At 40.4% G+C, this 22,393-nt stretch overlaps 1 protein-coding gene across 1 annotated transcript in view; it reads left to right on the forward strand.

The window, feature by feature from the left end:
* Positions 1-1,268: 1,268 nt before the first annotated feature.
* Positions 1,269-22,393, forward strand: part of STT3B (STT3 oligosaccharyltransferase complex catalytic subunit B) — a 53,307-nt gene continuing 32,182 nt past the window's right edge. Inside the window, exons 1-3 of the mRNA XM_042475611.1 lie at positions 1,269-1,956; positions 15,221-15,329; positions 21,060-21,347. Of these exons, the coding sequence (XP_042331545.1) occupies positions 1,649-1,956; positions 15,221-15,329; positions 21,060-21,347 (705 nt within the window). The 5' untranslated portion in view covers positions 1,269-1,648. The remainder of the gene's footprint in view (positions 1,957-15,220; positions 15,330-21,059; positions 21,348-22,393) is intronic.

Raw genomic sequence — 22,393 nt, forward strand, 5'->3', positions numbered from 1 at the left:
TAGTAATAGTAATAGTAATAATAATAATACTGTGTTAAACCAGAGAGCTATTGTCAGCTGTCTCTTATGGATTGAATGGTACATAAACCAGACTTTTTGGTCAGTTGGGTCAGTTTTAAACCATTACTTTTTAATCTGTGTATGAACTCTTATGAGTGTTTTTGTAATGGGTTTATAGTATTGCCTTTTAATTGTGGGTTTATGTGTTTTTAATTGCGTTTTGTATTTTTACAGGCTGCGCTCTGCCTCCAGCCTCGAGGCACAATAGAAATAAAATGTATTTTATTAATTTATTATTATTATTATTATTATTATTATTATTATTATTAAAACCCCCAAAAGATTGTATATTTGGACACTTTCAATTCCCTGTTATGTAGCACTGCTTCCAGGATACTATGTCAGGTAACTATGTACCTCAGAGTTCATCCAGACTGCAATAATAATCCTGTTTGACTCCGCTTTAACTGCCATGGCTCAAGGCTATGGAATTCTGGGAACTGTAGTTTGTTGTGGCGCCTTTGGTGCCACAACAAACTACAGTTCCCAGAATTCCATAGCCTTGAGCCATGACAGTTAAAGCGGAGTCAAATCGGGTTATTACTGCAGTGCGGATGCAGCCCAAACAATGCTTTCAAGATTTCACCCAAGCTGCCTGTGTTCATTCGGGCAATTCATTCTGCCATGACGACCTTGACAGACTTTGACAGAGGCCAGGCAGAGGTTAAAAACTACAACCCCCAAGATGCAACGCGGCTCCTCGCCGCAGTTTTCCAAAGCCTAGCCTATAGCATTCCTTCCGCGGAAGCGCCGCAGCGCCCCCAACGCTCCTCATTCAAGGCACGTGACCAAAAAACAAAAAAGCCCTCCCTACTCTGTCACTGGTGCGCGCCTCCACCAATCACCTCCTTCCACTTAGCACACCCTTTCGCCATTGGTCGGAGGCCAGGGGAGACACCTCCTCTCTTTGTCAGCGCGCTAGAAGCCTCGCTCCTGATTGGCTGCGGGGCTGCCCTTTTGAAGTACCTGTCGATCCGTGACAGGTTAGCGGCGAGTTTTTGCTGTCGCAAGCTCCGCCCACCTATAGAGTATCGGCGGTTAGTCAGGAGGACGGCGGAGCTGAATGTAACCGTCCGCAAACCCTCCTTAGCTCCGCCCCCTTTTAGATCTCTCGATCGCTTATCCCGAATTCAAGTACTAGAACAGTCCCAACAAGTCAGCCCCAATTCCTTTCGCGCACGCGCATTCCCTCCCTCCTTTAGCTCCGCCCCCCTTTTAGATCTGTGTCTCCCTCGCTTATTATCCTGTGCCACAGCCATTCGCTTCTTCTTCTCCTTTTCCTTTTCTTCCCCCTCCCTTCTTTTTTTTTTCCACCGCGCGTGCGCAGTTCGGGTCTCGCGCGCCCGTTGCCTCAGAAGCGCTGGGAATGTTGGCGGCGGCGGAGGCGGCAGGAGGCAGTTCCTGGGTGGCTACTGAGAAGGAAGAAGCGGTGGCGGCGGCGCTGCTACTGCTGCTGCTTCTGCGGGGAGCGGAAGGCCAGTGAGGAGGGGAAAAGGCCTGGCTGCTTCCTCTGAGGGAAACGGGGCGGACTCTGCTCCTCCTCATTCTCCTCCTCCTCTTCTGCCGCGCGTTGAGCCAAAGGAGCAACATGGCGGAACACTCAGAACACCAGAAGCACAAGCCCGGGGCTGCCTCCTCTTCCTCCTCCTCCTCCTCGAACTCCTCTCAAGCGCTGGCCATCAGCCGAGGCTCCTCTTCTTCTTCCACGGCGGCGACGGCGGGTCCCTCTGCGAGCGCAGGAGGAGGAGGAGGCCTCTCGGGGGGGCTTTCTCAGCCGGCAGGCTGGCAGTCCTTGCTCTCCTTCACCATCCTCTTCCTGGCCTGGCTGGCCGGCTTCAGCTCCAGGCTCTTCGCCGTCATCCGCTTCGAGAGCATCATACACGAGTTCGACCCTTGGTGAGAGGAGGAGAGGTTCCGTCGCCTGTGGCTGCCATCCACACTGGAGGGATAACACGGTTTGGCACCGCTTTAACATGTGTCTTGTCTCCTGGGCCCACAACAAACTCCAACTCCCAGAATTCCATAGCCTTCGAGACAAGACGCCTCCAAACCGGTGCCAAACCGGATCACATCCGCAGTGTGGGCCCTCTGACTCCATCCAGCGAAGTCACCCCTGCAGTCCTTGCAGAGCAGAGGAACCCCACTAGGAGGCTGGCTAAGCTGTTTGCTCTCCTTCGTGTTGTTTTTTAATTTGTGAGCTGTCCCCAGGCGGCATCGTTGCGAAAGGTGCTATGCACACACACACACATGCACACCACACACACACACAAACCTCCGGGGAGTGTCTGCAGAAATGCGACTTGGGGCACCGGAGGCGGTTAGGAAGTTGCAAGGACAGCAGAGGGAGGTTGCTGGCTATGATTTAGTTGCCCCCATTTCATAGCATAAGCATCCTATGGTGCGGCTGTGTCATGCTAGAGAAAACCCGTGGCTGCATGTTGTGTGTCGGACACAATTGGTGTTTTCTGCAGGCTTGTGCGTTTTAATCTGCTGGGTTTCCCCCTGCTGCACCGTTGGGCTTTCATTGAGACTCTCCGGGCCCAAACAAACAGACAGGCCAAAATGAAGCTGCTTCGGGTCACTTGGAAGGTATGCTGTTTAAATGACATATTCATCTTAAGAGGCCAGAAGCTGCGCTCCAGTCCTTAGGACTGGAGCATGGCTTTGGCTCAGCTTCCGGCCTCTTAGGACGCATGCAGCATTTAAACAGCATCCCTCCAATGTGACCCAAAGCGGCTTTATTTTGGCCTGTCTGTTTGAGCCCTTAGATTAGCAACCATTCTTGAACGGCCCAACAAGTGCATCCTTGTTAGGTTATTTCTCTCTTGAAGCTTCGAGTCCTGATAGCGTGCATAAATCATACAACCAGAGACTGTTATAGTACTGTTTTTCTCCCTCCTCTCAACTTCATAGAGATTTGTACGTCTTGCCCCTGTGGTAGATGGGGTCTCCCGTCCCAATGGTTGTTTCAGCTTGTTGTTCATGAGGACAGAGCATGTTTGGTTGGTGAATTTGGGAAGACTGCTGTATCTGGAGAACCACGTCACATTTGACATCAGTATGTACTTACTGTTGTTAATGTGGTGTGGTGAAATAAAAGGTTTGCCTTAGAGAAGGAAGACCCTCTGAGCTCAGTTGGGAAGTTCGTTGGATGGTTTGGGGCAGCCTTTCTTGCATTGTTGCGCATCTCAATTTAAACCATCTCACACAGTTTCTGTGAAGTTAAAATGCAAGGGGGGGAGACAGATGAAGCATCATCTGGGATTCCTTGTGAATGGAACACAAACGTTATACATTCATTTCTGTGGGCATATGTTAGAGAAAGTGATTTGTGTACACTAAATATTACAATGGTTTGAAGTGCACACAGATCTGTATCTGTGGAAGAACTTTCAATCTCAAATCAGATGGCATCCTTCACATTTCTTCCTTGGAGAAGCAGAGTTTCTTAGCAATATTGCATATGCATGTAGAAAGCCCAGTGTATAGTTACTAGGATGTTGAATGAAAACGGTCTAAAGCAGTGCTTCTTAACCTGTGGGTCGGGACCCCTTTGGGGGTCGAACGACCGTTTCACAGGGGTCACCTAAGACCACCAGAAAACACATATTTCTGATGATTTTGGGAACCAAGACACTGCAATTTTATGTTTGGGGCACAACATGAGGAACTGTATTAAAGGGTGGAGGGATTAGGAAGGTTGAGAACCACTGGTCTAAGGGAACAAGGTAGAGCCAGGTCAAAAGATTTGCCAGATTTGCTGTTTTCCAGGGACTGGAAAGGGCAATGGGAAGAAGGAGTTTATCTTTCCCTCCTGCCTTATTTCCCTCAGTCTCCCCCATTCTGAGGTGAACAACAGATGTCTCTCTCTGTGGGCCTTCCTAGAGAAAATGGGATTCAACTAACATTGGAGGGAATGACACAGAGTTGGTTTCTTCTGGGAAAGGACAGTTTGTATCAGAGAAAATAGTGTGGCACTGGGGTTAAATTACCTTCCCACTGTCTTGCTCTTATTTTGTGGTGGGGGAGAAAGGGAGGAACAGGACACCCCGTCTTTGCTCTCCTAGCATCACATTGAGTTTTGCACTTGGATAGCACAGCACCCTGATTTTTGGGGAGTGTACCAGTTAGTTTCCAGACACTTCAGCGTCATATTGTTCTTGTAGTCTTATATTGCAGCTGCTTTCATTGAAAGCATTTGTGCTAGATAGTTAAAATTTGAACCTTAGTTATAAACTTTTTGAAAAATGCATTAACCCTGTGACAATTATTTTGTTCGGCCGGGGGAAGCTATTCAAGGGCATTTTAAAGACTTGTGATCTCTAACATATTCTACAGCCATTTTAAATAAGGCATTTGGATGTGTCCACCTTGAGTTTTAAATATCTTGAATCTAGGTCCATCTTGTCACAATTTAAATTGTTTGGGTGTGGAACCTCATGCACTCTGTAGATATAGAAGTAATAAGTACAGCTTTTACAACTTTGTACATTATAATATGCTAAATAATTTGTTTTTAAAAGGCAAATTATTTTAGGCTTAAGCCTACTGGATGCTGGGGTGCAGATCTGTCTTTCATTGATACTGCAGATGAAGGCTGTTAAGAGTTATTGGTGTATCTAAAAGTCAGTTTCTAAGGCACCCTAGCAGTAAATAAGGTTGTCGACCCATTGAACAAGGTGGTACTTAATTCTGAATAAGATATTTGTGATTATGCTTGATGAAACATGATGTGATGGGGCTATCCAGGAAGGAGTGGGTTTGAGTTGCAGAGGTTTCCATTAAGAAAGATGGAACAAAGTAAACAAGCTGTAATCCAAGTGTGGCTATACCTATCCTTCATGCCAGATTTCTTGGTTATTATAGTCCTATTCAGACATTTATCTGAATATGAAAGCACTACAAGTGTATGCATGGAAGGGGTTTTGCATATTAGTTCTATCCTTAGTGTCTCCCTGCATGCCAGAATATGCCACCTCAGTCCTGTCACAGCAGTGTTTTAAGGGCCATTCTCTTTGCAAGTAGAACATCCATTCAGACCTTATTGCTGCTCAATATAGCAAGGATGGGGATAGAGCCCTATATATAAGGACTTTGGGGCAATGCCAGCATGCATGTTTCCAGTCCTCTGCACCAGGGATAGCCAGAGCATGGGCCTCCAAATGTTGGTCTGCAACCTCTGTCAGCTCTAGCCAAGAAAGCCAGTGGTGAATGCTAGAAATAGTATTGTAGAGTATCATCTAGAGGGCCAGATTTTGCCTAAACTTGTTCTATACATTTGTAGCCTCCACATATAGACAACTTCCTGAACAGGGCTTACAATTATAGAAAAAACAGATTGCTTTGGTGTGAAACTGACATGAAAAACATTTCTTCAGATGACAACTTGCTTATTTATGAACATGGATTTGGCATCTGTAAAGAAGTAGTGCTGAACCAAAAGAGGAATTGTTCTGTTTTCTATAGACAATTTTCATCCTATACAAGACATATCCCTTGTTGTTGTTGTTGTTATTGTTGTTGTTTTGTTCTCTTTTTCAAGAAAATGTGGAAGTATTATGGGGGTGTGGGTGCTGTAGAAATGTCTCTTACCCAGTCCAGTTGTGCATAGTTAAATAGTTATGGCAGAATGTGATTCATATTTGGATCAACATCACCAGTCAGTTGTAGCTAGTTCTATATAATCATGCATGACTGAAGACAGATCAGGGCAATGTCAGGCTGTACACTACTGACAGCCAGTGAATCCTCCAATGCAGCACAGGAACTCAGGAGGAGTTGGCCCATTCAACTCCTCTCCTAGTTGCCTTCAAGTGACACCATTACATGACCAGATCTGTAATGTGCCAGTAAAGATGTTATCCTGTTCCTTATGCTATTGATTGGGATTATGCAGTGAGAGAAATGAGACAAAATAGGTTGAAGCAACAACATGTCAGGTATTCATTTTTGTTCACATAGATCAGCAGCACACCTTTTGGCTCAGGTAGTTTTAAGTGTGAAAAGTCTAAGCAGGACTAGAAAATTTAGGCACGTGAGCAATAAAAAGAAGACTCATTCTGAAAAAATACAGTGTGCAAAATATGGTATTAAGAAATGTAGTGCAGAGTCCATATCTTTCCATATACAGTCGTAGTCACAGGCAGCTAATACAGAATTATGTTGATCACAGAAAATCAAGAATCAGTTGTCACTTACCCAGAACTAATTGATGAGATTCAAAGAATTGTGCCTCTAGTTCTATTGCAGAAATTAAGGAGTGTTTCAAAAGTAGTTTTCGTGTGAATGGTGCTTACATCTATTCAGCTTGCCCAAGGAGGTTTTAATCTTTTTTAAACATCTGCTTGTAAATGGATTGTTGAGTGTTCGTGAAATTTTATATTTGCTGAGAATGCCAAGGCTTATTTCAGTAGATGCATTTGTGTCTCCAAGTTAAGAAATATTGTAAGCTCAGGCCCTTCTCCAGTGGTAATAGTCACAATGCAGTATATGTGCTTAGCATGTGACTTTGCAGTCTGCTTTACATAGGTGAGATGAAAAGACCCCTGAAGGTCAAGATTGTTATCAAAATCAGAACTGCAAAAAGAGAAAGCTTTGCTATTCCAGTGCTTTCATGCTGAACATCTCTAAAAACATATTAAAGAGTATGGGTTTTCATTTTCTGTTCTGCTTTGCTTTTGGAAAAGGTATAGTTCATCAAGTATAACCATGTTAGTCTCGATGTTCTTTTGATGTATCATAGGGTATGTTGCATTTTTCTTTGAATTCTCTGGCTTTGTTTGGGTTGAGTGAACAACTACAGGCGAATTAATATACAGCCAGCATTGTGAGCTGGCCCACATGCCGTGTACAAAATGCAATTGTTCATCCTAAAATCTTTTTTATTATTTATTTAATTTACTGGGTAAAAAATCAATTTGCCAGATACAGATTTTAATTCTAAAAAAATCCTTCTTACGTTTCCAGTATAATTTGTTTTACATTATTCTTCTGGCTCAGCTAGAATTGGATCTATAACTTACATAACTGAATTTCTCGTTAATATCAACACTGGTTCCCACCACCCAGTTCTGTATTTGTAACATTGGTTTAACATTACTGGTTTTTTCAGTTATATAGCCTCTTACAAGTGATTTTAAGTATCCCTTTCACTTTTATAGTTTACATATCATCAGAGAGTGCTTTCTTGTTTGTATATTGTAGGCTTTGATAATATAAGGCTTTTTTATATTCATCTGTAGCATTGCCCAATCTTTCTTAATCTCTGGGCCTTTTCTCTTAATGATACTACCAGGGAACTTGAGAATTTTCCTTTTACATCAATAGACTACTCTATTATAATTATACTTTTTCTCAAGAAACAAGTAATTTCCCAGTGAACACTTTTTATATTGTAATGGTCTCTTTCCCCTCCTGTTGTAGTAAAAGTGGTTCATTGAACGTGAGTCCAAGTCAAGATATCTAGGGGTAGCCATGGCAGCTATGTAGCATAGCACAATAACATCCCAAATCCACAAAATACTGATAACTTTATTGGGTCATCAAAAAAGTACAATATACATGTTGCAAACTTTCAAAGCTCCACTGCCTTCTTCATCAGGCAAAGGTGTTAAAAATAATATAGGAGGGGGAAAATATGACAGTATGAAGTCAAAGGCTTTTATGGCAGGCATCCATAGTTTTTTGTGAGTTTTTCAGGCTATGTGGCCATGTTCAAGAAGAGTTTATTCCTGAAGTTTCACCAGCATCTGTGGCTGGCATCTTCAGAGAATGCTGACCTGGAAGAGACTCTCTGAAGATGCCAGCCACAGATGCTGGCGAAATGTCAGGAATAAACTCTTTTCATATATGACAGCGTTAATCACAAGCCTGTATTTTATCAAGATGCAGCCATTCTCAGTTCAGGTGATATGGAGGGACATTCATATAGGCCGACTAGGGAAATAAAATGTTAAGTTCCATTATTAGCAAGACAAAAAGAGATGCTCCTCTTGAGAACCATGTTGCCTCTGTCCTAGTATTTATTCACTTTCAGTTAACTTTTGATGAGTCCTTTGAAAAGGCTTTTGGTAAGCAGTACCTTTGTAAAAGTGTTCACAATGCAAATATACATTTTAACTGCCAAAACTTTTCAGTGTGGTGATTGTTATGGCAACTCTAGTTTCTTCTTCGTGGTCTCTGAGTCACACAAGTGGGTTGTTCTTACACCTGCACAGCAGCTATTTGAAACCTTCTAGAGCTCAACAGCACTTTAGCAGTGCCTCTGCTCTCCATGCACTGCATGCCTGGCATGATTCATGCCTTCTCCCCAGTTCCTTTTTAACCAGGATAGCATTCACAGCTAGGTTGGGGAACCTCAGGTGAGTTAGTATTTAAAAGTATCACATCCATATAAAGCTATGCGCAGCATATTGAAACATTGTATTTTATTAAAACAGTAGCAACAGCAGCATGTTACAAACTTGAGCAAGAATTAATAATTCAGTGTCTAATAGGAAAAAAAACCAGAATGGCATAACTGATCTGTCACTTGTTTGCCACAGGTAGTAGGTAGTGTCGGAGGGGAAGGAGCCAGCAATAAACACATTTATTTTAGAGCCAATAGTTTGTTTGTTTTTTTTGGAAACTTCCCAATCTACTAAATTGTAGCAGCATGTAATATCTGGGGAAGATGTATGGGAGAACTAAGTAGCCTCATCTAGTTCTCTAGAGTCTGAGGATGCCAGACACAACTTTTCCACTTTCTGCTCAAAATAATCTGTGCTGTGCAAGATCTTGGCTGATGAAATGCCACTCCAGATATTTAAAATGTGACACCTGTTCCATTAGCTTCCTAGAATTCAGACTTGCTAAAAACCATGATTATGGTTTTCTTATAACTCGCCTTAAGTAAATTTTGCTTGCAATAAGAATAAAATGATATTTATTTGGATATTAGGTCCTAACATTATATAATCTACATAAAGCAATAATGAAATAGCTTTCTCACTTATTCTTGCTGGGACAAATTGTGGTCCAGCTGAAAACCACTATATCATTTAAATTCAAGTTAAAAAGCCACAAGACCCATGGAAAACACCTTTTAAATATCCAGTAAAGCAGTATTGGTTATAAAATAAGTGGTGGTGACACTAATAATTATGAATGCGAAAGGATAAGCACTAAATAAAAAGCAGCACTTATATGGCAACTAAATTAAAGTCCTGCTGGGGGGGAAAATTCGAGTTTCATTTGAGAATGGAAGACAACCTGGCTTTCCAAAGCAGGAATTGTGACATACCAAGAAGCATAACAGGAGCTGCTACTCAGAATGGCCTCATGAAAGTAATTTCAGAGAGTGGTACTGTATATTAATTGGAGGAGGGGTTGGTGGTCCTTGAGGTGTGGTTCTAAGCAGCTTAGGGCTATAAAGATGATTATCAATGTGTTGAATTGTCCCCTGGATATAAACCAACAGTGTAGCTGGTAGCACAGGAGTAGTGACAAACCTCCTGAACAAATCTTGCCAAGAAAACCCATGATAGAGGATCATGGCTGTTGTTGGCTGTTTATCGATCCATTTCCTGTATTGCTATGTTCTGTATATGTATTATCCTACTTGTGAATATGTACTTTCCCTGGATAATGATTAACCTTCCATTTTGAAGCCAAGCCCTCCCTTCAGTCCATCTGCCTTGGTCCAGGCCTCGGAGGTTGAGAGGAACTGCTGGACCTCTTACCCTCTCCCTCCACCACTCCCTTCTCCTTCTGTGTCATGTCTTTTTAGATTGTAAGCCTGAGGGCAGGGAACCGTCTAACTAAAAAGATTTCATGTACAGCGCTGTGTAAATTTACAGCGCTTCATAAATAAAGGTTAATAATAATAATAATAATAATAATAATAATAATAATAATAACCATAAGTCAGAAATGACGTGAAGGCACACAAAAACAAAACAAGTTTGGGCTTCTCATTTTTTTCTATATCCTTATTTGTTTACACTCTAAAGCTACACATGAATAAACTTGTTACAAACAGCAACCTAACTATTGATATTTACAATTTGGGCACTTATGGGTTATATTTAAAAAATGGATATTACATGCTAATATAAGAAGAAAGGACTCACTTGAAAATATTATAATGCTTGATAAAGTGGAGGGCAATAGGAAAAGAGGAAGACTCCATTCCAGACGGATAGACTCAATCAGAGAAGCTACAGGGTTGAGGATAAGGTGACTTGGAGACTTCTCACACATATGGTCACCACAGGTTGGTACTGACTTAAAGGCAATTAACAATAACAACATTATATGGCCATCATCTCAGAAGAACATTTCTCTCATAAAGTGACATTGTCTCTATCTTGTATTGTCCACACTGGAGCTCCTGGCTTGTTCCAAACAAACCAGGATTTGTCCTTGGCTGTTTTAGCTCTCCCTGCTAGAGGAGGCAAGCAGCTCATTTATAGTAAACAAGATTCCTTGGAATTCTGGTTTACTGTTCTGGCTAAACACTGACATTGAATCTGGTTCAGCGACAGTAGCAGAACTATCTTCAAGTATTAATTTGCCTTGGCTTTGTTAAAAAAAATATCCACATAGATTACTTTATCAAAGGTCACACTGTTGTTGTTTTTTCAATTTAGGATCACTTTCTTTTCTAATGACAGGTTGCCAGGGAGATAACCAAATCAAACAATCACACTTAGTAGCAGCCATAATGGTGTTTACATGTAATTGCTTTTTTGCACCTGCTGATGGCTCCCAGTCCCTGAAATTGTACGCAGATACAGCAGTGAAGAAATAAGCTTTAAAAGAAATTGTCCTCTCTGCTTCCAGATCAGTTATAAGGGAAGCAAGAGGGTGGCAGTCTTGTGTCGTTTTACTTGGCTGAGGGTATGCACCTAGCTCAGTGGCCATTCCTTGTAAGGCTCTGGAGTCTACAGTGATATGTGTGATTAATTTTCATTAATCACTGTAGAATCAATTTGAGATTAGGGAGGTATCTGAAGTGTGTCCTTTTCTTTACAGGCACAGTTGAGACCTGTGTTTAGAATTAGGAAAAGTAATGTTTCTCAGGGCTTCCAAGTACAGCAAAGATTGGTAAATAGTGGCTTGTTTGAAATATGCTAGTTGCAAACAGTGGTTTATGAAGTTAGTTTCTTTTCATGATTCAATGGGCCTGAACAGACAGGCCAAAATAAAGCTGCTTCGGGTCACTTTGGAGGTATGCTGTTTAAATGATGTATGTTTCCTAAGAGGCCAGAACATGTGCCAAAGCTGTGGTCCAGTCCTTAGGACTGGAGCGTGGCGTTGGCGTGGCCTCTGGCCTCTTAGGACACATAAATCATTTAAACAGCATACCTCCAAAGTGACCCGAAGCAGCTTTATTTTGGTCTGTCTGTTTGGGCCCATAGTTAAGATTAGCTGCAGTTTAAGGTTCAGATGTAACAGTAACCTATCAGTAGTTGAAATTGAAAGCAGTTGGCCAGTTATTTTTGGGGAAAAGGCAGGATAGACAGTCAAATAAATAAATAAATTCTAAGGTGGATGACAAAGTGTGAATGTGATAAAACATGGGGGAAGGTGGTTGCATTATATCTGTGTAGTGTTGTGACATAAGACACATCCATATTATTTTTCCATTTTGTATGTTTCACTACGCTGGTTTGATATTTTGGATCAGTTTGTATAACTAGACAACACAGTGCCATTTTTCTTGAGAATTCTCATTGCAGTTAGGTTGTTGCTTCTTAAGAATTTGAACAATTATTCACACCTTGTGTTCATGGGCTTCCTAGTTGAGTTATGGTACATTTAGATGGACACAAAAGAAACTGCCAGATAGCCACCCTTCAAATTTTGTAAATGGTAAAAACAAGATGACAGCATCCTATTTGGTGGGAATATTTTTGAATCACATTCCTAGAAAAAGTTGTCCTCTTGGCCAGACATGAGATTTGAATTGCAATGGGCCCTCCATATCAACAGGCTTCAGATCTGCTAATTTGATCCACATATTGATCAATGGCAGCAGTGTGAACATACACCCTTCAGAACATATGTGTTCACATTGCCACCATTAAATAACATTGAGTGCATTCATCTGTGTTTTTTGGCATCCTTGGCGGGGGCAGAACCAAGCCCGTACTGATACACAAGGCTCACAGAACTACTTTGAGAGAAGGACAGTTATTTATCTGCAGTTCTTTTCAGTACTTTTTAACCATCTTTACAGTATTGCATTTCTTCAAGAACATTAAACTATAGCAGCTGAGCTTCGGTTACACTATATTTGTTGTGATGAAGCTTAGATATATTGGAAAACTAAATTCCACAGAATCTTGACAACGCTATTACGTCGTTCATTGTGGCATTGGTGTATCAATGCACAGCAAGATATTAAAAAGATAGAGAAAAAGGTTTTAGATACCTACACGTTGAAATCTTGACTTTTATTTAATTTGGCTTTCAGAAATTGTCTATTTCTTGATGAAAGAGTTGCTTTGTTTAACTGCTGCCTCATTAGTTCCTCTGCATTATTTTAAGATTTTCAGTAAAATAGTGTATCAACATCTGAAGCAGATGTAGACCAGAAAATAAGGATTGTTTTTAATGTTGCTTCTTAATTATATTGAAATTATCACTTCTGTCATCACTTTTTGAGGGCTGTATTTTTCCCGTAGATGTTTTTACTTTTTTCCAGTTGACATCCTCTGAGTTGCAAAATTCTGTGAGTGATGTAGTCAATTGTGCAAGTGATACATAAGAATACTCAATTGTGCAATTTCTGCTAGATATTGTGTAGTCCCTTTTGAAGGCATGAAGAATTTTCTTTGGACACAACAGCTTCTGTAGCCTGGAACTATAGTCTTAAGAATCCTACGCAATATGAAACTATTTTAAATGGCCTTTTGATAGTAAACTTCCATTCCATTTATTTATAAAAGACTAGCAACCCAAAGTTTCTTACTACCTTTACATCAGGGGTAGGCAACCTGCGGCCCGCGGGCCAGATGCGGCCCGGCAAGGCCTTGGGACCGGCCCCAGCCTGGTCCTGCCGCCGATTGCCACCGGGGCCTTTGGGGGGCAACTGTCTATAGAAGCCTCAGAAACATGTATTTATATTAACATTTTTTTAAAAAATCAGCAATTTTTTTCACGTGTCCTCCATTTTTTAAAAAAAAGTGTCTTCTATTTGAAAATTTTGTCCTACATTTGTCCTGGTTTATTTATATATTTAATTTTTTAAAAAATTATTTAATTATTTATTTTTTGGCTTCGGCCCCCCAGTTATCTGAGGGACAGCAACCCGGCCCCCGGCTCAAAAAGGTTGCCTACCCCTGCTTTACATGGAAGTGATTGGCTTCATAAATAAGTGACAAATATGACATGAAGTATGAAAAATACTAAATATTATATTTTAACATATACATACTGATTGTTTATAAAAGTTTTCTACACTTGGAAGTTGTAATACAAGAACAACAATCACACTTCACTTAATAAACTATTCTGATAATTTGAAAAATAAGCTTCTCATATACACATAAAATTAAAATATAGTAGCTTCTGTGTTTCTTAGGTACACAACATACTGCAGAAATAATCTAGTTTGAGACTGCTTTAACTTCCTTAGCTCAGTGCTAGGGGATCCTGGGAATTGTAGTTTATTGTGGCACTGACAAAGAAAGCTAAATGTCTTGCCAAACTACAGTTCCCAGAATTCCATAGCATTGAGCCAGGGCATTTAAAGCAGTCTCAAACTGGATTATTTCTGCAGTGTGTTTGATACCACCGTCTTAATTAGTTTGGGTTACTACAGAATATCACACAACAGCCCACATCTATTGTTAGATCTGAAAGAGTTGCTTGATAGATGAAAATATTGCTGTCTCAGATGACTAGAAAAAACTTAGAAGTAAAAAGTAAGAATTGCTACAAATCTGAGTTTATCTGAAGAGTGTTATGCAGTGGTCTCTCCATATTCGCTGGGGTAAAGGATTCCCGTGAATGTGGGGAAACTGCAAATAATAAAACATTCTTTTTTACCTGAGAGTACACCTCTCTAGGACTCTCCAGTTCATCCAGTGCAACTCTATGGCCAACATTTGCCAGTGGTTGATCACAGAATCATTTTGGGAGGACCTACAAATGCCTAGAGAAGTGCTTTCTCTAGGAACTTTTAGTTTCTCCAACACAATTCTATGATCAACTTCTGGCAGAATTGCACTGGAGGACATAGAGATTCCTAGAGAGAACGTATTAATCAAAACCGGAAATAACCAAAGCCACAAAAGTCAAAGCCACAAACATGGAGGACCAAGTGTATATCACTGACCAGATAAATTGTTCAGAGACTAGCAAGCCTGAATTATTAACTCTTTAAAAGGGGAAGGGTTGTTTCTCTTATCTAAATAGTTTGATAGTGTCAACAGATTACCTCATCCCCTTCCTTTGCTTTGGGGGCTCATAGCTTGAAGGACCCTTTTTGAATTTGAAATTTCATATTGACTTGCAAATCAGCCATAAGAACAAGTACAATAGGCTGTTAACTTTCACGGGCATTAGGGTCCAAGGCCCTCCCCCGCAAAAGTGGAAGAACCATGGATATCTATAGGGCCTCCTTCCCCCTCTGTCTGCCAACACAAGAAAGTGAGTGATTGCATGCCCCCTTCCACCTTGCATTCCCCACCTCCTTGTCCTCTGCCTACCTGCACTAGTGAATGTGCACACCTTTCCTCCTCGTGTTCCCCCATCTCATTCCTTTCTCCATGTGAGTAAGCAAGTAAGCATACACCCCTTCTCTCCTCATGCTCCCCATCCCATTCTTTTCTCTCCTGCCTGCCCGCCTACATGATTGAGCAAGCTCAGACATCCCGCCAGTTTGATTTCCTCCCAGCGACCAGTGTTACCATGGTCCTTGTTAAAAATGGAGTAGGACAGCAAATACAGTTATCTGCCAATAATCATTTCCATGAGTGTCTAATCTGCAACTGTGGAAGGACGACTGTATTTTTAAATTACTATAGTATTAGAAGTTTCAGGTTTCTAATCTCAAAGGTGGACCTCCTCTCTGTGGTTGAAAAGCTGTTTGACACATGAAATGTGTTTACTTGAAGTTGAGTAAATTTAATTATTTAAAGGAGACCTATTAAAACTGATTTATTTTTTCCAGGTTTAATTATAGATCAACACACCATCTTGCATCACATGGATTTTATGAATTCTTAAATTGGTTTGATGAAAGAGCATGGTACCCACTTGGAAGAATAGTTGGTGGAACTGTAAGTACCATAAACATACATTCAAGTATTAAAAAATCTAAATGAACACTATTAAAGTAGCATGCTTCCATTCCATATTAATGCTTCAGTTTGACTGCAGTCGTAGACTTTCGTGTTTGTTTCAATCAGGCAAAATTGATTTAAATTTCTGACATAACAGTTATGTCTGAAAAAAACTGAAATGGCTTAAAATTAAATTGGGGGGGGGGGAGTGTGAAGATATATACCTTAGTTTCATATAGAATTTTAACCACTTTTGTTAATCTAATGGGAAAGGATTCACAGAGGAAAATATCTGGCATAATATGAACTGTAAAATTATTTAGAATATTTAAGAAGATAGCTTATTACTGTACAAACCAACTTTCCAGCAATAGCATGACTTATTGGATGATAGTGTCATACTTCCTACAGTTGATGTCCTTTGCATTCAGAAAAAAGACTAAGCAATGAAGGCAATAAACTCTCACAAAGTATTTCAGAATAGTTTCATTCCCAACTGTATAGCTGTTTGAGTAATTCCCTGTATATAATATATACAGTACATATGCCAGGCCTTGTGTTCTATGTAATTTTTTGTATCAGTGAGGTGACTTAGCAGACTCTGTACAGTATGGCAAACAGGTAGATCAAGTATGTTCTCCCTATCTAAATCACTTTCTAGACAGGAGATGCTTTGAAACAAAGCTAGAGATTTACTTTACTGTGGCACCAAAGCTCTCTGACAGAGAGGGCTAAATGTATCACAGAACTGCTGTTCCCAGAATTCCCTAACATTGAGTCAAGGTATTTAAAACGGTCTCAAGCTGGATTATTTCTGCAGTGTGTTTTGGGCATTGTCACCGTTTTTGGATGACGTTCCAGATAAATGTTGGATGGTAGCAGTAATACTTCAAGCTTAAGTGCACAGGCTTGCACCCAAAAAAATTAACACAGCCTGTCATGCTGCCAACTGCAGTGGCAAAGCATTAACAAACATAGTTGCTCTGTGCCACTATGCCTGCCTCTGTTTCTCTGGCCTCTTCCATCAAGTGAGGGCTACCATAGAGGACCTTCCTTTTGACAAGAAAGGCCTGCAATAATGCTTTGATGAATAATAGATTAGAGCATACCCACAAGATGAACTCGGCTGCATGAAAGTTTGCATTCAACTCATAGTCCCAGCTATCTTTGAGTCCACACTTTCAGTGGTCAAAACACATTTCCTCTAAGAGAACTTATAGCACGAGTGGGAACAGACAAGCTCATGCATTTCCCCTTCCAATGTCATCCGCAGAAAGGACTGTTCTGCTTTGAGGTCCAAATCTCGGTAGTTCAAGCTGCATCATGAGTGCACTTTCAAATAGTGTCTTTAACTCCTGGGCTCTCAATGTCCACATCGCTGGCACTCCCTCTTTTCACGATAGAGTGTCCAGATTCCATTAAGGCTGGATATCTATGACTTTGGACATTTGGGTCTTTGAAAAGGGGATATGCCAAAGAGCTCTGGAAAAAACTATATCAAGGTTGTTTCTCAGTGTTCTCACTTTTCCCACCCCCAATGAGGATGAGAGTGTTCTTACCCAAGGAAACATTAGACTCTATCCCTCATTCTTGCTTTCAGTGGGGATTCTTCTCCTGCTATTTCATTACATCTAGAACACACATGGCAGTGGTGGTTTCCTGGTTCTGATAGCAAGGAGTAGTTCTTTTCCCATATGTCAGCTGCCCGTTCTCGTGTGTACCTGGTCGCCAGCCTGGTCGCCAACACCTGGCTCACACTTTGTCGCTTGGACTGGTTGAGTCTCATCTCGACATTAAAAAGTCCCATCTCAAACCATCCCAACAAGTTTGATTCATATGGGCTTTTCTACACTCCTATGTACTTGCTGCCTTTTTGCTGTATGATAAAAATCTAGTGCTCCAGAGGACTACTCTTTGGTGTCTTTGCAGTTGGAAAGTGCATGCCAGGGCAGTTCAAATTTTGCTAAGCCTTATGGACTCCACATCTTCAGTCACATAATTCACAAGACCCTGGATAAAGTCCCCACAGTCCTCAAGTTTCAACCCTACCGTCATCAGATACAATTCCAAAAACTGTTCATCACTGTCTATGATGGTGGGTCGACTCACACAGTGTGTAGGCTGAAAAGCCATGGTGGTAGTCACTACAGATGTGTCACTCAAAGGATTAGAAGCCCACTCAGCTGGCCTCTCAATGAAGGGGTTGCGTTCACTAAAAGAGAGTACTCTGCATCACAGTGCTTTCAAGATACTGGCAGTCGTAAAGGCGTTCTGAACCCTTGAGCCTTCTCTACTGAGCAGGATAGTCTCAGTGGTCTCCGACAACACTACAGTGGTCTTTTATTTGAATAAACCCAGTGGAATGAGAGCCCATACTGTGCTCCTGTGGAACTGGTCCATTTCAGGAGATATTGCCATTCTCCTCAAGGGGAGAAGAACACCTTGGCAGACTTCCAAATCCTGTCACAAGTGGAAGCTACATCCTGGCACTCACTGCAAGATCTTCAGATGCTCGGGCAGGCCAGCTATAGATCTCTATCCCTTAACAGCCAATGCTGGACCTTTTGTGCCAGAGCTTGACATGGGAGGGGCTCACTGGGCGACACATTTCTTTTTTACTGGGGTATGTCCCATTGTGTATACTTTTCCTCTGTTTCCTCTTGTCACCAAGATGATAGCAAAGATCAAATGTGCAAGAGCTCTATGCATCCCGATCACCCTATGTTGACCCAAACAACCTTGGTTCACTCCTCCTTCACCTCTCTGGAAGAAAATTTCTCAGGCTGTTACTCAGGCTAGATCTTCTCACCGTTCACTGGGGCAAAGTGAGGCACCCAGACCTGTTGACTCTCAACTTGACATGTTTCTCTATTAAGCAAAAATACAGAGTCCTTCTTACAGCTCAAACCTTGATACTTGCTACCTGATTGGAAGTAGCATTCTTCAGCATGATTTCAGAAAGCCAACAGAAACAGAATATTAGGAAGGTGAATTCCATAAACATCATTGTTACAAAATAGGTTACAGCTATACCTATCGTTGAAGGAAACCAAATTTACCTTAGCTATTAATGGCCAGAATCTTGTGGGAATCTTGGTGACTGAGCAAAACTAACAAAAAGCAGATGCAATGATGAATGTTTGCTTATTAATGTCCCTCTCTGCTCCTTTAGAAATCTTTAATGCTACAGATTTGGGGCAGTTGTAAGGCATAACCAGAATGTACAAAGTTAATACCTCTATATTTTCCACTTTCAAATAATGAAATATCTGAATAAAGTAATTGTGCATTTATTTTAAAAACCTAGTTCCCTGTTGCCATAGATAGTGAAGCTGTTTTCACATGAGTTTGCTAGGGTTTATAGTTTGATATGATCCTGGGTTGGTTTTCAGTCTGTCAGTTTGTAGTTTTAGTCTGGCTGTTATTTAATTTTTTTTCTAAAGTGTTTCAACTAATTTACATTGCTTTAAGGGATTTATCTTTATCCCATTCCGAACAGAGGCAATATGAAGCAGTGGTTTGAGTGTTGGGATATGTATCGGGAGACCAGGGTTCAAATTACCACTCAGCCATGGAAAACCACTGGGTGACCTTGGGCACATCACACTCTCTAATCCAGGGATAGGCAACCCTTTTGAGCCGGGGGCCGGGTTGCTATCCCTCAGACAACTGGGGGGGCCGAAGCCAAACAAAAATAAATAAATAATTTTTTAAAAAATTAAATAAATAAATAAACCAGGACAAATGTAGGACAAAATTTTCAAATGGAGGGCACTTTTTAAATAAAAAATGGAGGACACGTGAAAACATTTGCTGATTTTTAAAAAAATGTTAAGATAAATGCATGTTTCTGAGGCTTCTATAGACAATTGCCCCACCATGCTCCTTGCACAAGACGCCAAAGGCCCTGGCGGCAATCGGCGGCAGGACTGGGCTGGGGCCAGTCCCAAGGCCTCTCCGGGCCGCATCCAGCCCGCGGGCCACAGGTTGCCTACCCCTGCTCTAATCCTTAGAGGATGGCAAAGGCAAAAACCCCTCTGGACAAATCTTGCCAACAAATCCCTATGATAGGGTTGCCATAAGCCAAAAATGACTTTAGGTCACATAACATCCCAATCTGAGATCTCACTTGGGTGGGTTAGAAATCCTTTAATAAACGCATGAATATCTGTAGTGACAAAAACATCCCCCATTCAAAGAAAAATGGGATCTCTGTTGAGGTATTTGTTTGAGATTAGATATAGAGGAATAGGGAAAGAAAAAGTAAGGTAGCAATAAACCTGTTGCCTTATTCCTATCTCATTGCACTTGTGAGAAAAAGCTGAGGAGAAGCAACACTGTTCAGTATAAAACAGATGAATTTACTGGAAAGCCACTTCTAAAATCAAAGCATAGTGCTTTTCAGAATGTGTTGAGTTGACAAAATTAAGTGTTAAAATTCTGTGTAGATTAAAGCTTTTGTACACATAAATGGGATGTTCTTGCAAAAAAAAAACACAACCTCTGTTTCTGATGACATTTGTAATGGAATATAATTATGTTATTTTAATGGCTAAAACTGGTGTGAGCACTCAAATTACTCTAGATGTCCTCTTGAAAGCTATTTAACTATTTTCAATATAGGAACCGTTTTTAGTGGATTTACAAGTCAATAAAATATATTTTATATATTTTATCAATAAAGCACTTAAATAAATTCAATGATTTTTTTCTATGTAGAAAAAAGAATTTTTTTTCTGAACTATTATATCATCAATTACAGCTCCATCTATTTCAGCAACAAGTGGCTCTATTGCATGATGTAACCATTTCACATGATAGTTTTGGAGCATATGGTAGAATCTGCTATAAGCCTATACTTTAGGGCCGTATTTTCATGTATTAAGCTACACTGTAACATCTTACCATTAACAGTACTTTGTGTATGTATAATCATAAATTTGATGCTGCTGTTTCATTTCAGCAAATAAAGTTTAGCAAAGATAAACAATACACATTTTGATAGCCTCTCGGATTTTAAAAATACTTCATGATTAGTTCTAGAGATGTTACTTTTTTTGTTAGCTTAACTGGAAAAAGATGTGAATGAAAACATACAGAGCATTAGTAATAGGAAGCGACACTCAAGATACTCAAATTTAAATGTTACATTAATTTTCCCTTCCCACAAACAGCTCCTTTTCCCTCCCAGTGCAGAGTTTGCTCTTTGTGCTTCCAGTCTCTTTAATCTTGTTCCTTCTGTCCTTCATACTGTTTCTAGTTAGCCAACTTGAATTCACCATCCCAACTAGTGGCTTATATGATTTATCCAACATCTTTGTACATCAGCTTTCTGCCCACTTGAATTTTTAAGCATAAGTAGATCAGTGAATGTACTACTGGGAAAAGTTGTGCGCAGTCTTCACACAAGAAAATTTGCTTGCTTATTTAAACACACAAACTACTCTGGATTGAATGAGGTGATAGTTGTATTTTTGAGCCATCCTTGAAATCCAGAGGGTATAGAATTTCTTTAACACACATCTTGCTTTATGATATGAAGGGTATAATGTTACAGGTGCTGAATAGAATGTCTGGCTCTACTGATAGCTTGATTTTTAGATGGTTTGTAAAAATAACAATCTCTTCTGCATAGGTTACTGCTTCAAAATAATTAAGAGTCTTTTTATCATATTGATTCAGATGAAAATCTGCTAAATAGTGAAATATTTTTTCCATCTCTTCTAGGTATACCCAGGGCTGATGGTGACAGCAGGCCTTATACATTGGATTTTAAATATGCTCAACATTACTGTCCACATAAGAGATGTATGTGTGTTTCTTGCACCAGTTTTTAGCGGCCTTACATCAATTTCTACTTTCCTGCTCACCAGAGAACTGTGGAACCAAGGAGCAGGGCTTCTAGCTGCCTGTTTTATTGCTATAGTACCAGGTTACATATCACGATCAGTTGCAGGATCTTTTGACAATGAAGGGATAGCTATTTTTGCACTGCAATTCACGTACTACTTGTGGGTAAGTCGTTTAATACATTTCAAGTACTGCCTTTATATTTTAGAAATATTAAGATTTTCATTGAAATTTGATTTGATTTGTCTTTAGGTACCTTTAGATGTCTTCTCTCTAGATCCAGCATCTGTAGAATTAGTTCAAATGATTGATGTTGTTTTTGTTATTTGGGCCTATGGCTAATTACTTTACCTTTTTAAATAGAAGTTTGCATTGTTAACATGGGGAAATGACATTTTTATTTATTTATTTATTTATTTATGATGGTATTTATGCCCCGCTTTTCAGCCCTAAAGGCTATCAGAGTGGCTTACAATTATTATTTTTAATTAGACAGTTCCTTGCCCTCAGGTTTACAATCTAAAAAGACACGACACAAAAAGAGATGGGAATGGTGGTGGAAAAGGGTATCAGGGCTCTGTTTCTTAATCTAGGCCAGGATCAATGGCACTGAGCCTGTCTTTTCATTCCCTCCCAAACCGGATGGAGTCAGATGTCATGAAGGGAGGGCTCTTCTTCTTAAGGATAGTCTTCATATGGTCTGCTATATCTAGCATTTCCTACATATGGGAAAAGCATGAAGGACCAACTGAAAGTACAGAGATCTTATATTCTCAATAATGGGACTTTTAAAAAATGGGACATTAAATTTGCTGCTTTCTTGTTTGCCACAGCTCTAGGTGCACCTATACAGTAGAAACCTAAGAGAGCCTAATTTGAATAGGTAAAACTTCCCTTTTCCCCCATTTCATGCTAGGAATTGGACCACAGGCTTCTCTATTCTCTCTAAATCTGGCTTTATTAACAATTTCGCTGTGTAGACTTCTGTAGGTCTTGGAAGTTTATACATTTTTGTGCTTTTGGAGTGGATCTAATAAGAACATTACACAAGTATAGAACCCGAATTTTTCTTATGGTCAGTATGGCTGTTTGCTCTGTTTTAAGTCTGTGTAGTTAAGAGGTGAATGCCACAATGAAAAGCAGTAGTTATTTTAGAGTTAGGTCTCTGCTCTGATAGTAGCATGGCTATTTTAATACATTTGTTGTTTTCT

This window comes from Sceloporus undulatus, chromosome 6, assembly GCF_019175285.1.
Source record: "Sceloporus undulatus isolate JIND9_A2432 ecotype Alabama chromosome 6, SceUnd_v1.1, whole genome shotgun sequence".
Classification (NCBI taxonomy): domain Eukaryota; kingdom Metazoa; phylum Chordata; class Lepidosauria; order Squamata; family Phrynosomatidae; genus Sceloporus; species Sceloporus undulatus.